The sequence below is a fragment of the Bombina bombina genome, chromosome 5 (genome assembly GCF_027579735.1).
Source record: "Bombina bombina isolate aBomBom1 chromosome 5, aBomBom1.pri, whole genome shotgun sequence".
Lineage (NCBI taxonomy): Eukaryota > Metazoa > Chordata > Amphibia > Anura > Bombinatoridae > Bombina > Bombina bombina.
The window spans coordinates 361,265,162-361,280,111 of NC_069503.1; the positions used below are offsets into that span (position 1 = coordinate 361,265,162).

Genomic DNA, 14,950 nt, shown 5'->3' on the forward strand with positions numbered 1-14,950 from the left:
AAGATTCTTCTATCAAGAGTTTTTTTTTATTTTTTTAACACCTCACTTTACCACTTCCTACCACTAACGTAGGCAAAGAGAATGACTGGGTTGGGAGTGAATATTTAACAGCTTTGCTGTGGTGCTCTTTGCCGCCTCCTGCTGACCAGGAGGTGAATATCCCATTAGTAATTATGATCCGTGGACTCGTCATTAAAAAGAAACTATAATACTGCGCATTAGACCTTCCCTTCTGCTGGTTTCTTATAATGGTGCATTCTCGCTGCTGGCGGCAAGACCGCACTATAGAAAAAGCAACCACCATAAAAAGACCAGCAAGGTCATTCAGGTGTTAAAAAGTCAATATACAGTTAACAGAAAACGGCAATAATCAGTCAAGAGCATGTAACTGAAAATATGTTTATTAAAAAAAAAAATACAAATAAAACTGTTGGGTCAGATCCAGCCTGACTTTGAAAAAGAAAATTATGTGGTATACATAAATGTATACAAATATTTACACTTGCTTGCTCCTTTTGATACATCTTCAAAGATCATTATAGCAGGTCTCAAAACAGAATTTTTTTTGTTTATGAAAATTCACTGCACCAGGTAATTTGTAGTTAATTCTCCAATTTCAGTAAATATTACCTGTGCCAGATACCTGTTAAGCAAAAATATAGTTAGGGTTTCTCAAAGCATAAATTACTACTTTATTCTGGTACAATTTGGTAAAATATTTATATTCAACACTAACATTTAGCATAGCTTCTCCATAAATGTACAGACCATTTATTAATTCTGCTTCGGTGAACGATTATACTGTATTAAATCACAGCTTTTAAAACAAAGTTATAAAATAAGATTTAAGGCACTTAAATATTGCCTGGTATTAGGCATGTGCATTTGACCGTTTAGTTTGCAAACAAATGCTTAAGATGCGGCCTCCCAATAACATTTGGCTTATTTTCAGGCCAGATTTCTTTTTGGAAAGTGCAACACTAAAATCTGGATTTACACTTTCAGAAAAAAATAATAATTTGGCTCAGAAAATAGCTGCAATGCTACTGGAAGCATACATCTCTGGAATTAGTTTTCCAATGACACCAGCGAATGCACATGCCTACCAAAAGCCCTAATTAGAAATTCCTCAACTTGCAATAAAACATCTATAGATAGACCATAAAATTAACCAAAGGTTCGATATCAAGTGACTGATTTTCCAACAATTAACCTTATTCAAAAAAGGCCATGCTCTAATTTCTCAGAGAATGCAATTTGGATGAGAAAACATAACCAAAGCTGTTAGCACATAGGCAGTTAAAGTAGCAGTGCTTCTCAATTCCAGTTGAGAGATGCATACTAAAAAAAGGACAGATTTGAGAGCAGGTTATTAAAAAAAAAATATATATATATATATATATATATATATATATATATATATATATATATATATATATATATATATATATACATACATACATACATACATACACCTGTGTTCTAGTTCAGATATCCCAGAAAATCTGCCGTTAGAGTGCGCCGAGAACTTGAATTGAGAAGCATTGATCTAAAGCAACTAATGCTTTAATTAGACATCATGATTTTTATTTAAAGTCTTTAATTTACCTTTCACAAATGTACACCCAATAGATATGAGCATTCGGATCCTTCGTGAGGATCAGAAAGCAGACATAGGCGGAAGCTTGTGCAGTTCAGCTCATTTTCGGAGCTGGATTCCACCACACTAAGATCTGGATTTGCACAAATCTTAGTGTGGCGAGGTTTCACAAGAATATACCTGGCTCCAAAAAGTGCTTAAGGAGTAAGAGTGGCTGTCTACTTCTGTGTCTGGAGCTTCGCAAAAGGATCCAAATGTCATATTGAACACCCAAAATGCTGGCTTATGTAATGCAGCTAACTACTACACAGATTACTTAAACAAATGCAGGAACTGATTTACAACTTGCTAACTGTCCACAACAAGTGATGTGGAGAGAAAGTGTGTACACATAATATCTATAAAAATGCAATCTTTTATCAATATTATGCATACTAAAGCCTCTTTTAAACTGAACCTACCGCCTTCGTATTTCAATATTGATTAGCAGTGACTAACTTACGAAAAAATGCTTTTAATCCAAATGAAAAATGCTTTAACTACTAGCAGTAAAAAAACAGATTTGTCAATTAAACTTTGAAATGTTCTTCAAGTGACACTTGTAGCTTGCAGTTTTTACTAAAACCCAATGACTAAAGATTACCCAAGAGCCATCTAAACAGATTTAGATTTTGCAAGGTGTGTTGATGTGTCAATTACCTGCTACTTCTTGTACAACTGAATGTTGATCAAAGGTCTGATTTGTAGACCAAGCTGTTTATCCATGTTCAAAATCCAGCTTTTCCATTAGAGAAAAAAACATTTCCAGCTAGAGAAAAAAAAAAAAAAATCCATATTAGACATTGCAGGAAAATATATCAGAATGAGAAAAAAAAAAAATCCACTTAGGCATTAGTATTCATTAAAGGGACACTGAACCCAATTTTTTTTCTTTCGTGGTTCAGATAGCGCATGCAATTTTAAGCCACTTTCTAATTTACTCCTATTACCAAGTTTTCTTCATTCTCTTTGTATGTTTATTTGAAAAGCAAGAATGTAAGTTTAGATGCTGGCCCATTTTTTGGTGAACAACCTGGGTTGTCCTTGCCTATTGGACAGCACCAATAAACAAGTGCGGTCCATGGTTCTGAACCAAACATGTTGCTGGCTCCTTAGCTTAGATGCCTTCTTTTTCAAATAAAGATAGCAAGAAAACGAAGAAAAATTGATTATAGGAGTAAATTAGAAAGTTGCTTAAAATTGCATGCTCTATCTGAATCATGAAAGAAAGAAAAAAAATTGGGTTCAGTGACCCTTTAACTGAAAATGCATTAGGTTTAATATAGCAACTATCATACCGTACACTGTCGTAGAATTATCTTTGGAAAGAAAGAAAATAAGTTCTTACCTACAGAAGTTTAACTGTAGCTTAGCACTATTTTGCTCTACCCCTCAGCTTTCGTTGACATCCTTAACCTAGAGTAGTAGTAAAAATCTTTATCCAGAACATTAGCTCAGTTTTAAAAAGGCTGAACTTAGAAGTCGCTCTGATGTGATCTCTTGTACTAGACCTGTGTCCCTGGAAGAGTACCTCGCTGGGGATTTTTCCTTTCCTTGCCATTGAAGCAGCAGCTGCATCTAAAAGATCTGAACAGGTGTTTCTCTTGGCAGATACACCCTTTTGTTATCTATATACACCTTTCTCCTTAGAACTGCAAACAAACACTTAACATTTCATTTGCATTTAAAATTCTTCATAACTACTCTCCTTATTAACACACAAATGCATAAATCTACAAAGACATTTTTTTTTCCTTTTGAATTATTTTATTAAATGAAAGTGTACAACAGCTTAACTATACACACTGAAAATATTAAAAGAAAATTAAAAGAAAAAAAAAAAGTCTCATATTACACCATGATCCTGGCTAGTAGCTTTTTAACCTGTTCAGAAATCTTAAAAAAAGGTTTCACGTCACCTGAAACTTAAAAATGGAACATTATCAAAAGGAATGCTGCTGCACTCTTTACTAAGACCACTACAAATAAACAATTAAAAACCTAAGAAACTGTCTCAAAGGCATATTTTACAGTCCTTCCTCCTTGAAAGATAATGTATTTAAATATATTCCAATCCATTCACAATATGGCTCTCTGCATCTGCTCTGGTGTCTTCTGTCATATCACTGCATGTTTTATGCGTGACTGAGATAAAGAGTCTCCTTAACTGTTATTTCGATAACCTCAGCTGTGTTACCTCTGGGCTCTCATCCTCTCCTATTTATACAGTGAAGCCTGTTTCAACAGAAGTAGAGTAAAAAGAATAGGTTATGATATAATACAGCTAGCCAGTTAAAAGACAATACTATCCCTAGAAACTTAATCCTGAGTCTACACTGCTGTTAATAGTAAAAATGTGGCCACACTATTTAAACATACATACATGACAAAAGACTCACCCAAGAGGAGGATTAATTTACAAAATTAATAACGATTCCTCCCTCCATATCCACTGCTTCCTCCACTTGCACCGGTTGGACCATAGTTTCCTAAAATAGGTTAGATAAAAACACAAAGCTATAAACCAGTATGAAGTACTTTGCTAGTACAGAACAGTAAATGTACTAAGGCGGGGGGAAATACAGAATGTGGCACCATCACTACCTTGTGCACTGCCCCAATAAAAATGCAATTAAATGGGCATGGAAGCAAGAGACAGATGCATAATTTCCACCCTTGCAGATTGAAAAAACTGGTAATGCAAATGGCATACGTTTTAGCAATCAATCTATAATGATTAACCTGCTAAAGATGGTAATAGTGGCTTCACTTATCACAGTAACCATCTGCACAATGTGCAAATTAAATCTATACAATGTATTATGTAACAGGTGATACATCATGTTTATTTTACTAACCTCCATAAGGTCCCCCCATACTCCTGCTTCCACCAAAGTTCCCACCACTCTTCATTGGACCATAATTTGAAGACTGCTGGTTGTAGTTTCCAAACTCATTGTAGTTTCCACCTCCGTAATTGCCTTAAAAAAAAAAATAAAAAAAAATATGTTAGGTACAAAATCCTTCTCTATTTTGGCATAACTTGATAACTTGTGCCAAAGGTCCATTAAATTCAAATGGAAATACCTCCTCCATAGTTATCGTATCCACCGCCATATCCACCACCACCTTGGCTCCCGTAGCCAGGCCCGCCCCCATATCCTCCTCTGCCTCCCCCATAACCAGGTCCACCACCAAAATTACCACCTTTAAAAAAAAGAAACATGTGATCAGTTGTCACTTCACAAAAACAAGTGGAAAAATTTAAATTTCATAAACGTTAGGATATTCAAAAGAATGCATACAAACTTGCAGGATTAATAACTAGACTGTGTAAACCTAAGTTTAAAGGAGTGAGCTCTTTAGAGCAGATCCATTTGCAGACTGTTAAAGTATAGAAGGGACAACATTGAAATATGCATGCATTCATTTCAATGTTAAAAAGCATTTTCCCCTACCCAATATACTTCCAGTATCAAGTTATTTAATTAAGTCATTACTGCTTCTGTGGCACACGCACAGAAGATCAGGATTCAAACCCTGTGCCTGCTCAGAGGCATGACAGTGGTGTGCATTGGGTCAGTGAACTCAATTTGAGTCAAAATCTACATATAAAGCAAGCTTTAAAACTAACACACCCCACTCTTACAGTAATTACCAGTTGAGTTTAGCCCCCCCCCCCCATGTCCAATCATAAAATACTACCAGTATCACAACAAGTAACAGACAATCTATCCAGAGTAAAACCCCTGATGGAAGCTGCAGCTGTTTCACACCTGTTGCTCTCTTCCTCAAGCAAAAGAGAAATCTATAAGTATACAAGCATAGACCGCGCAATCATCCAATTAAAGGTAGTTTAAATCTACAGTTAAAATACACGTATAAAGTTGCACTAACTATAAGCTGCTACATGCATTACGATTAAAACATGCAGTCTGGGTCCTCAATCCTTACTGTTTCGATATCCCGACAGTTTCTACAGAGAAATTAGTTTAAGCTCAAGTCAACACGTTTTGCCAGTTATATGCCCAGGCAGTCTCCAATAAGGCGATACAAAAAAAAAAAAACACAAACTCCCCTCAAAGCTTCTTATAGCCAACGGTAAATCGTGGCCTTTACTCATAATAAACTAAACATTACGGACATCGCAATGACCAGATTTTTTGCTATAAGAAGCCTTATGCTGGGGGGGGGAAAGAGAGACTATGCTTATGATTATCCAATGGGCATAAGATAAGTTTAAAAGTGAACTCTGTAAGCCTAGAACGATCAGCTCTTGAAAAAGCTTGGGCGTACAATGGGGGACACTAGTTGAACTTTTTGTCAACTGCATAACTCCATATTAAACACCGTCTATGTTGGGCTATCAGAGCAGTAAGGTTTGAGGAGCGTGACTGTCTGCACCAATAGTCAGCATTTTAATCTTAAACTGGAGCCCAGGCTGCATGTTTTAATTGTAACGCACGTAGCAACTGGCTTCTAGTAAGTGCAACTTCAATTATACGGTTATATTAAAGACATAACAAACTACCTTGAATTGGAGATTGCCCTGTCTCCTATGCTTAAACTTTCATTTCAGAACTCAACGTGTGCCACTGATTGAGGTGCAATATTTTAAATCTGGTGCGTGGGGCACTTAGCGTGTGCGTGCATGCCACTTAAAACAGAAATACTAGAAACCTTTTTTTGCTAGGAGTATTTTTTATAAATACTATTTAAAAAGCACCCATTATTCAGATATAGCATGTAATTTTAAACAACTTTTCAATTTACTTCCATTAACAAAATGTGCAGTGTCTATTTTTAAACTTTGAGTTACCAGCTCCTACTGAGCATGTGCAAGAATTCACAGCATATACGTATTTGCAGTTGTGACTGGCGGAAGGCCATCACATGGTACGTGTATGCATTGGTGATTGGCTGATGGCTGTCACATGGTACAGGGGGAGTGGAAATAAACATGACTTAAAATTGTGTGGACTGGTCTGTTAAAGAGACACTCAGGTCAAATTAAAATTACATGCTGTATCTGAATCCTGAAAATGTAAACAACCTTCCAATTAACATCCATAAAAAAAAAAAAAAAGTGCAGTCTTTTATAGTTTCACTTTGAGTCACCAGCTCCTACTGAGCATGTGCAAGAATTCAGACACTACATATATGCATTTGTGATTGGCTGATTGCTATCCTATGGTACAGGGGTGGTGGAAAAACCAACTGAAATTATTAAGAAAAAAAAAAATAAAAAAAAAATCTACTACTCATTTGAAATTCAGAGTAAATGCCATTGTATTGTCTTATCTTGCATTTGTTGATTATGTAAATCTACTGTGTTTACTGGTCCTTTAAGTTTTTACTGTAGCTGTACTGCGCTTCCCATTGATCATGTGCTAAACCCCGTTTCATTTGTTGACATTTTTCAACTAAAATGACCATATGTAGCTGTTGCTCTATTAAAAAGGGACACTAAACACAAATTGTATAAACTACATGATTATAAAACTTCATATATAAAAAAAAAATTTGCAATGAAAGCTGCATCTTTTAGTCAAATGAGTACACTTTTAGCTTTATTATTTTTTTCCCACCAATTTCCCTGTCCCCAGAACAAAAGAACACTTGCTAACCAAATCAAATATTCAGTTATAGCACAAACTGATTGCACACGTGCAAAACTTGGGCAGCCTGTACTCTTGTATTCCCTTAATGGTGGTTTAGCAGACTCAACTTGGTTACTATTGCTAAAAATGATTTGTCTATCATGATTGTTTATGTAAACCTGATAATCCACCTTTTAAAAGCATGTGACACCATAGAAGCTCATATAAAATTACCTTAAAGTAATACCCCCAATCCTCCCCCCCCTGGGAGAAAGTGGAAAACATTTTTTAGATGTATTTTATGAAAAAAAAAAAAAAAAGGTAGCAAAATAAATAATGGACGTATATTGCAATAAAACTTTGTTGTTGAAATGTCAAGTTAAATAATCCTTTGAGAATAAGGACTACAAAAGAAAGACTCACCACCTTGACCACCACCATATCCATTGTATCCATCACCATAGCCACGTCCTCCTCCATAACTATCTATTAAAAAAAAATGAATAAAAATATTCTTAGGGAAGAAGCATTTATGAATGAACATTACAAATCTCAATTTTATACTTTGAATTCAACACATTTGAATTCAAAACTGGACACCCTAAATTTTAAGTTATTACAAGACACCCAATAGAAACACTAAGCCAATGATGGTAAAGCCAAAGTTGAGGTTAAAGTGAACAAAAAAAAAAAAAGTTTGGTGCTGTACAACGGCACAGAAGGTGAGTTTAGCACCCCTTTTCACATTTGATCACTTAACCACCACTTTATTTTTAGTGATGGTAAACCCTAGTGTGGATTTACCATCACTTTAATTTTCAGTTTCAAGTACCAGAATAGGAACTCTACTTAAAGACAAATTTAAGCGAAAGAGCAGCAAAAAATACACTACATTTTTGGGCTCACTTTTCAGAAGCTGTTAAAAGATGCAGAGGTCAAAAAGACAATTAAAAAAACGTATTGCTCAGACAAAGCTAAATATGCTCAGTACTGTGAACGAGTCAAGAAATATATGGCAGCAATGTTTGCCTTTATCACATTGTTGATTACTTAAGAGAATAGTCTGTGCAACATTGCTGCCATAGTCTTACACAGTCACAATAATAAGCATATCTAGTCATACTCAAAGGTACAGAAGTAAATTTGATAAAAGAAGTTTTTCTATTATATGCTCCCATCAGTATAATGAACATTTAATTTTGAGCTTCATGCCCCTCTAATAAAAATGTGCTCAATATTTTAGGTTTAAGCCAAAAGAAAGAATATTAGTACCTGATCCACCTCTGAAGTTGTTTCCAGGTCCGGGTCCGAAGTTGCCACCACCTCGTGAATCACCAAAACCAAAGTTACCTTAGGAAGTTTAAAATATACACAGTGACTATGGATTCAAACATTTAGCATCGCAAAAAAAAAAAAAACAAAAAAAACATACCTCCCCCTCTGCCAGGTCGTGAGCTTTGGACTTCTAGCATTTCTTGCCTCGACAATGCTTTTCTTACTTCTGCATTATGACCATTAATAACATGGTATTTTTGCACTAATGAAAAATAACACAATTAAAATGTGCAATGCAACCACTGAAATGTTTCATGAAGATATTCAAGCTGTCTTTAAATCCACATCCCCTGCCCGAATAACTTACAGACTATCTTATCTACTGGATCATGGTCATCAAATGTCACAAATCCAAACCCTCTTTTTTTTCCAGATTGCTTGTCTGTAATGATCTCTATGCTGTCTATTTTGCCATATTCCTCAAAGTAGTCCCTAAGATGATGTTCATCTGTGTCCTCTTTAATTCCACCAACAAATAGTTTCTTTACAGTTACATGGGCACCAGGTTTCGCAGACTCCTAAGGATACATTACAAAGGAGTTAATGCTATTTGTACTTTAAAGTGTTAAAAAGATTTTAAAAAATGCCCCCCCCCCCCCCCCCCCCCAAAATTAAACATACCTCTCTTGCCACAGCTCTTTTAGGCTCAACTACTCTTCCATCAATTGAATGGGGGCGTGCTGACATTGCTGCATCTACTTCATTCATGGATGAGAAGGTCACAAAACCAAAACCCCTTGAACGTTTGCTTGCAGGATCTCTCATAACCTTTATACCATAAAAAAAAAAAAAAAAAAATTATAAACAAAAAGTGGGGCACAAAATTAACACTTTAAAGCTAAATAAAGATATTACTTACCACGCAGTCTGTAAGCTTTCCCCATTGTTCATAATACTTCTGCAAACTCTCTTCTGTAGTTTCAAAGCTTAGGCCTCCGATGAAAAGTTTGCGAAACTGTTCTTTCTCCCTCTGGAAATACAAAAAAAGTGTAGAAATAAGACAGACACAAACCACACATACAAAAGAAGTGTATACTTAAAGTGACGGTCATTTTAGATGAATTGGTGCCCGGTTTTTAACAATCCTATTAAAAACAAGCACACTTTGAAGAAAACAAGTGAAATGTCAATTTTGATGAATTAAAGTGCAGGGCACTGATTCATCTAAATGCATGCAATTTTAAGCAACTTTAAAAATTGCACCTATTGTCAATTTTTCTTCATTCTCTTGTTATCTTTATTTGAAAAAGCAGGAATGTGAGCTTAGAAACCGGACTACTTTTGGCTCAGTTCCCAGGGTAGAGCTTGCCAATTGTTGGCAAACTGGCTACTTTTAGCCACCAATAAGCGCTACCCAGGTGCAGAACCAAAAATGGACAGGCTAGTAAGCTTATCTTCACACTTTTTCAAATGATGCAAAAGGAACAAAGAAAAATGAATAGAAATAAACTAAAAAGTTGCTTAAAATTGCATGCTCTTTGAATCATGAAAAAAAAAATATGGGTTTCATATCCCTTTAACAGCCTGTTACCACACAAGACATACATACATGAAATGATAGAGTCTCACCAAGCTAAATTGTTTTTGTGGCTGGTGGTGGCCAACAGGGGGAAAACTATAATAAGTACTTTAATTACTTTACCTGCAAATTTATACTGCAGTCTCGCCATTAACCCTTTCATTTAAGTTTCTGAATTGTAAGGCTCTAATTCCACCCAAACATTTCCTTCTATGGCTGTATCTATTGTTACTTTGGTAGAAGGCAAAAGTGAACAGGGATTATCTGCTGCCATAAAGCTGTAAACTCACATCCTTTTTCTGCAGTTATTTTTCAATAGCCAAACTCCACACACTATTATCCTTAGGAGCCAATATGGGATTTAATCTGCAGACAAGGCTAGCCACAGTAATAAAGTTAGTAAAAAAGTGAATAGTTTTGCAGTTATCTGATAAAGCCAGTTAGATATATGTTGCAGGGTTAGCCTTGAGAAGTCAACAGGGTGCAATTGAAGTTCTGAGAATTAGAAATTGTTCAATTTTCAGAGCTAAATTACACGAAAAGGTGCAAAATAAATAGTGAAAATAAGTAAAAAATGTTTTTTCCATTCGGCATAATTTAAAATTGTATATGAAAATATAAAGTGAAGTTTAGAAAACAGCCGTTTTGTTAAAAGAAAAAAATTACCTTTTTCTTTTCACAGCTAGAGCAGCTTCCTTCACCTAGAGATTCTCTATTCACAGGTAAGCAATGACTAATCCTGCTTCCTCCAATCACAGCTTTCCCTTCAGGGTAGTCATTGCCTGAGGCCATGCTGTGATTGGAGGAAGCAGGATTAGTCATTGCTGACGTGTGAATAGAGCCTCTCTATGTTGGGGAAGCTGCTCTAGCTGTGAAAAGAAAAAAATAGAGCAGCTTCCCCCTCCTGGAAATCCTCTCTTCACCCGTCAGCAATGACTAATCCAGCTTCCTCCAATCACAGCATGACCTCGGGCAATGACTACCCTGGGGGTTAAGCCGTGATTGGAGGAAGCCGGATTAGCCACTGCTGACATGTGAAGAGAGGATTTTCAGGGAGGGGAAGCTGCTCTAGCTGTGAAAAGAAAGAAAAAAAAAAAAGTTAAGTTTTTAATCAAAACGGCTGCTTTGTAAACTTTGATGAAAGTGCCCCTGTTTTTAGATAGTATTTTTTTAAAACTGTCTTTCATTCACTAAAGTTTACCTTTACTTTAAACATAAATAGAAACACCGCTGGAGACAAAGAACACTGCTGGCCCAAAGACAAACTGACATTGATCCAATCAACCCTGGTAGTTGCACAGATGGGAAGTGCAACACACTGCTGATTGGGTACTTCTATGTATTTAAAGGGACAGTGTACAGCAAAATAAATACAGGCTATTTAAATAAAGCTTTATATGCAGATAAACTTTGCAATTGACATGTATTACCTATTTTGCAGCTAAAGCTAATAATGGAAAAAAACCTTGCAGGGTGTTTCACTCCAAATGTATACATACTTAAAGGGACATTCAACACCCGCTATAACATAATTTCATGTTTTGTAAACAGAATCCAAAATCCGCCTGCACCACATCCCTGCCTTGTTTCTATATATAACGTCCAAGTAATCCTCATCGTTATAGCTTACCGTACTAACAAAATATGGCCGCCTAACTCCTCCCATTCATGCTTCTTCCCCATCACACATCCCCTTCAGGCACGTTCATGTTATTTTCAGATGACGCTCTTCCTACGTCATCGCGCATGCGCATTTATTACAAACCGAGCGCGATCGCAATTACAAGAGCTGTATGAGTCTTCTATTGCACACTCCTAGATATCAGTGCTAATACGCATGCGCTAAGGTCCGTGAACACGCTTTAATTTTCAGTCCGAGGAATGGATCATGATTGGCTGATCCTTTCAAAAAGAAGGTCCCTACGTAACGGTGGGGGGAGTTAGGCAGCCATATTTTGCTGGTACGGTAAGCTATAACAATGAGGATTACTTGGACGTTATATATAGAAACAAAACAGGGATGTGGTGCAGGCGAATTTTGGATTCAGTTTACACAACATGAAATTATGTTCTAGCGGGTGTTGAATGTCCCTTTAATCTACTCTAATAACAGAGCTATCTTAGTTTTATTATTATTTTATATCTATATTACAAACACCCAGCCGACCACTTCAAAGGTCAATTTTTCAGTGAGCGGTTTGATTTTTTTCTCCAATTAGTGCTCTAGCAACAAAACAAAAAGTGCCACTAGGAGAGCGCTGATTGGACAATTCATATAGCTCAAAGAAAAATGTACTTTTGAAGTGAACAAGGGAACGCAGCGTATTTGAATTTTATATCTATATTAAAAAGTTATAGTGCATCTTCTTTACAACTTATGAATTAAACGCCTTTTAAAATATCACTATTTTAAAAAAGGGCAGAATTTACCATCACTTTATAGGGACAGACTATAAATTGCAGCTGCCTATGTCTCCGCAGCACCCTATTTATTTTGATAACCCGTGCAGCAACTTTACCAGGCTTGGAGGGCAGGGCGGAATATACATTTTTCACCATTAACTAGGGGTTGTAGCCGAAGAACAAGCGGTGAGAGACGTAAGCACATGGTGTTTTTATAATTATGTTGACCACCTTTAGCAGCAACATTCATGTACGTTTAATAAATTAACAAAACCCCTCACACTATAAAAGACTCTAAACACGTACCATGAATATTCACACGGAAAAATGCGACATTGTACATTTCATTCAAACGTATATTGAGCATTAAACGTCTTTCACGTATACTAACTAATTAGGTTAAAAACGTGCACAATCATTGCAAATCTATTCACTATTTTCTAAGTAATCATGTTCCCGGCGCATGCCACAACATATGTATCTTCATTAACCGTTTAGCAATTTTCTAATCTCTAGGATGGCCGCACAGGCCCGATAAAATATCAGACAAGATGGCGGAAAGGCGCATACTGTAACCTTAAATGCGAAAACCATGCCACCATACAACTACATTCTAAGATTTTTCGTCACATTATTGCAAAGTCGTTTGGATTGTTATTAGCATCGGTTATTAAAAAGCAACAAAACATTCGATCTGGAGAACGGTAGCTGACTATAACGGTAATATATACAAGATACTACAGCGCAGTAAGATGGCGGCTGCATTGCGCAGTTTCAACTTATCCGTGATCATGCACATTGTGCAGAACAGAAAACGCATAAGCAACTAAACACTGGCCGTTATAAATCAATATTAGACTAAACTAGCGCGTAGCAGTCGCGCAAAATATACAACTATTTTTATTCTTTCGCATCCACCCGGACTAAACAATACAAAGAATTCCCTATACTTAATGAGGAAGTATTAATAAAAGAAGCCGTTTGTTAACACCGGTTCACTTACCTCCATATTAGAATCAATAGATGGAATCACACAAACCAAAGAATAAATAAATTGAGAATATATATATATACAAAAAAATATGTTAAAAGGTCTACGTCTGCCACTGGCAGCTACAACTAAATGGCGGTCAAGTCGGCCCTGGTCTTCTAGAATACTCTTTTGCTTATCTGTCCACGCCCTCCACCTACAACGTCACTAACTGACAAAGAAACCGACCAGTAATAGAAAGAAGGCAGGCAAGTTAGTAACATCTGTGCCTGGTGTAACGTAAGCATGTTGCTATAGTAACTGACTTTACAATTTAAATTTACTTTAAAAATGCGGTGACGGGCACGTAATCAACGTAGAGCGTTGAGTTGTGAATTGAATGGAATGAGAGCCATATTTCAGGGCTTTGTGTTTCAGGCCTTGAGAAACTCCCATCAGTAGGGTACAATAGCATCCCATTAGCTATAGGAGTGGAACGATGAGCATTATGGGTAATTTTGAAACTAGATTTATCGACTATTGTACCATTTGTTTTTCTTAACCGTTAATATTATATATCGATTAGAAAACAAAATATTTAAAGCCGTACAACCGACAGTCTCAATCAGATTTTCGACCAAATAATTTTCAAACGTGCGCTTCTATAGGATATAATTTAGTTGCTCTGTTACATGTGAGTACTACTACTATATTGGCTGTTACATTGATTTCCACTGTTTTAATAAATATTCATTATCAAGATTCTCTTTTTGGAACCTTTCACCTTTTGATTTACGAAAATATAAAAAAATAGTCTCGTTGACTTCTATACAACACACTTAAAAAAATATGCTTTATTTTATATTTGATGATTATTATTATTTTGTATTTTCCCAGGACATACTTGAAAACGAGAGAAATCTCAATGCATCCTTCCTGGTAAAATATTTTATAAATAAATAAATACATTTTTAATAATCTTCACATTGCAGTACTTTTTAATATAATTAGGCAGGTCTCAAGTTCTCTATACACTTACACACATTGTATCGCTCGCTGCACAGTTGGTTGTGTATACAGATAATGTAATATAATTTATACAGATTTTAGTTCACACTATTTTAAATATATTATTAACAAGGACATTAAAGGGACATGAAACCCAATTCTTTGGTAAAATCTTAGTTTAGCGTTCTAAATTATTTTCTCGGCCATATAACATTATTTTACTTCGAAAATTGGCATGGGGATTCAGATAAGGGCTACCAACAATACTGCAATGTTTGTATCCCCAATAACAAAAAGGGGAGCCATATTTTGGGGTATAAAGACATTTTTTTCCCCATAGACTTTCCCCAGCTAGCCAGCCCTGCTCACCTACATGGATACCTTGTATCAAACCCTCGGTCTACAGGTTTTTATTTTATTTTATTTCTGCAGGTTTTTATACATTTGTAACTGTTTACCGTGCACAGACACTTAAA

The 14,950-nt window shown here is 36.0% G+C and overlaps 1 protein-coding gene across 3 annotated transcripts; it reads right to left on the reverse strand.

Annotated features, from left to right (window-relative positions):
* Positions 1-385: 385 nt before the first annotated feature.
* On the reverse strand, positions 386-13,656 carry HNRNPA2B1 (heterogeneous nuclear ribonucleoprotein A2/B1). Of its 3 annotated transcripts, none has more exons than XM_053714160.1 (12): positions 13,500-13,656; positions 9,434-9,544; positions 9,196-9,342; positions 8,882-9,092; positions 8,672-8,776; positions 8,512-8,589; positions 7,666-7,725; positions 4,727-4,846; positions 4,498-4,620; positions 4,039-4,128; positions 2,300-3,874; positions 386-643 (listed from the first exon to the last, which is right to left on the reverse strand). In XM_053714160.1, exons 1-10 carry the CDS (start codon positions 13,503-13,505, stop codon positions 4,064-4,066), a joined length of 1,026 nt encoding a protein of 341 aa, XP_053570135.1. In that variant the 5' UTR covers positions 13,506-13,656; the 3' UTR covers positions 386-643; positions 2,300-3,874; positions 4,039-4,063. The 3 variants fall into 3 exon arrangements, with proteins under 3 accessions (XP_053570135.1, XP_053570134.1, XP_053570136.1); XM_053714159.1 differs by having other exon boundaries at positions 7,663-7,725; XM_053714161.1 differs by lacking the exon at positions 4,727-4,846 and having other exon boundaries at positions 7,663-7,725.
* Between the last annotated feature and the right edge of the window lie 1,294 nt (positions 13,657-14,950).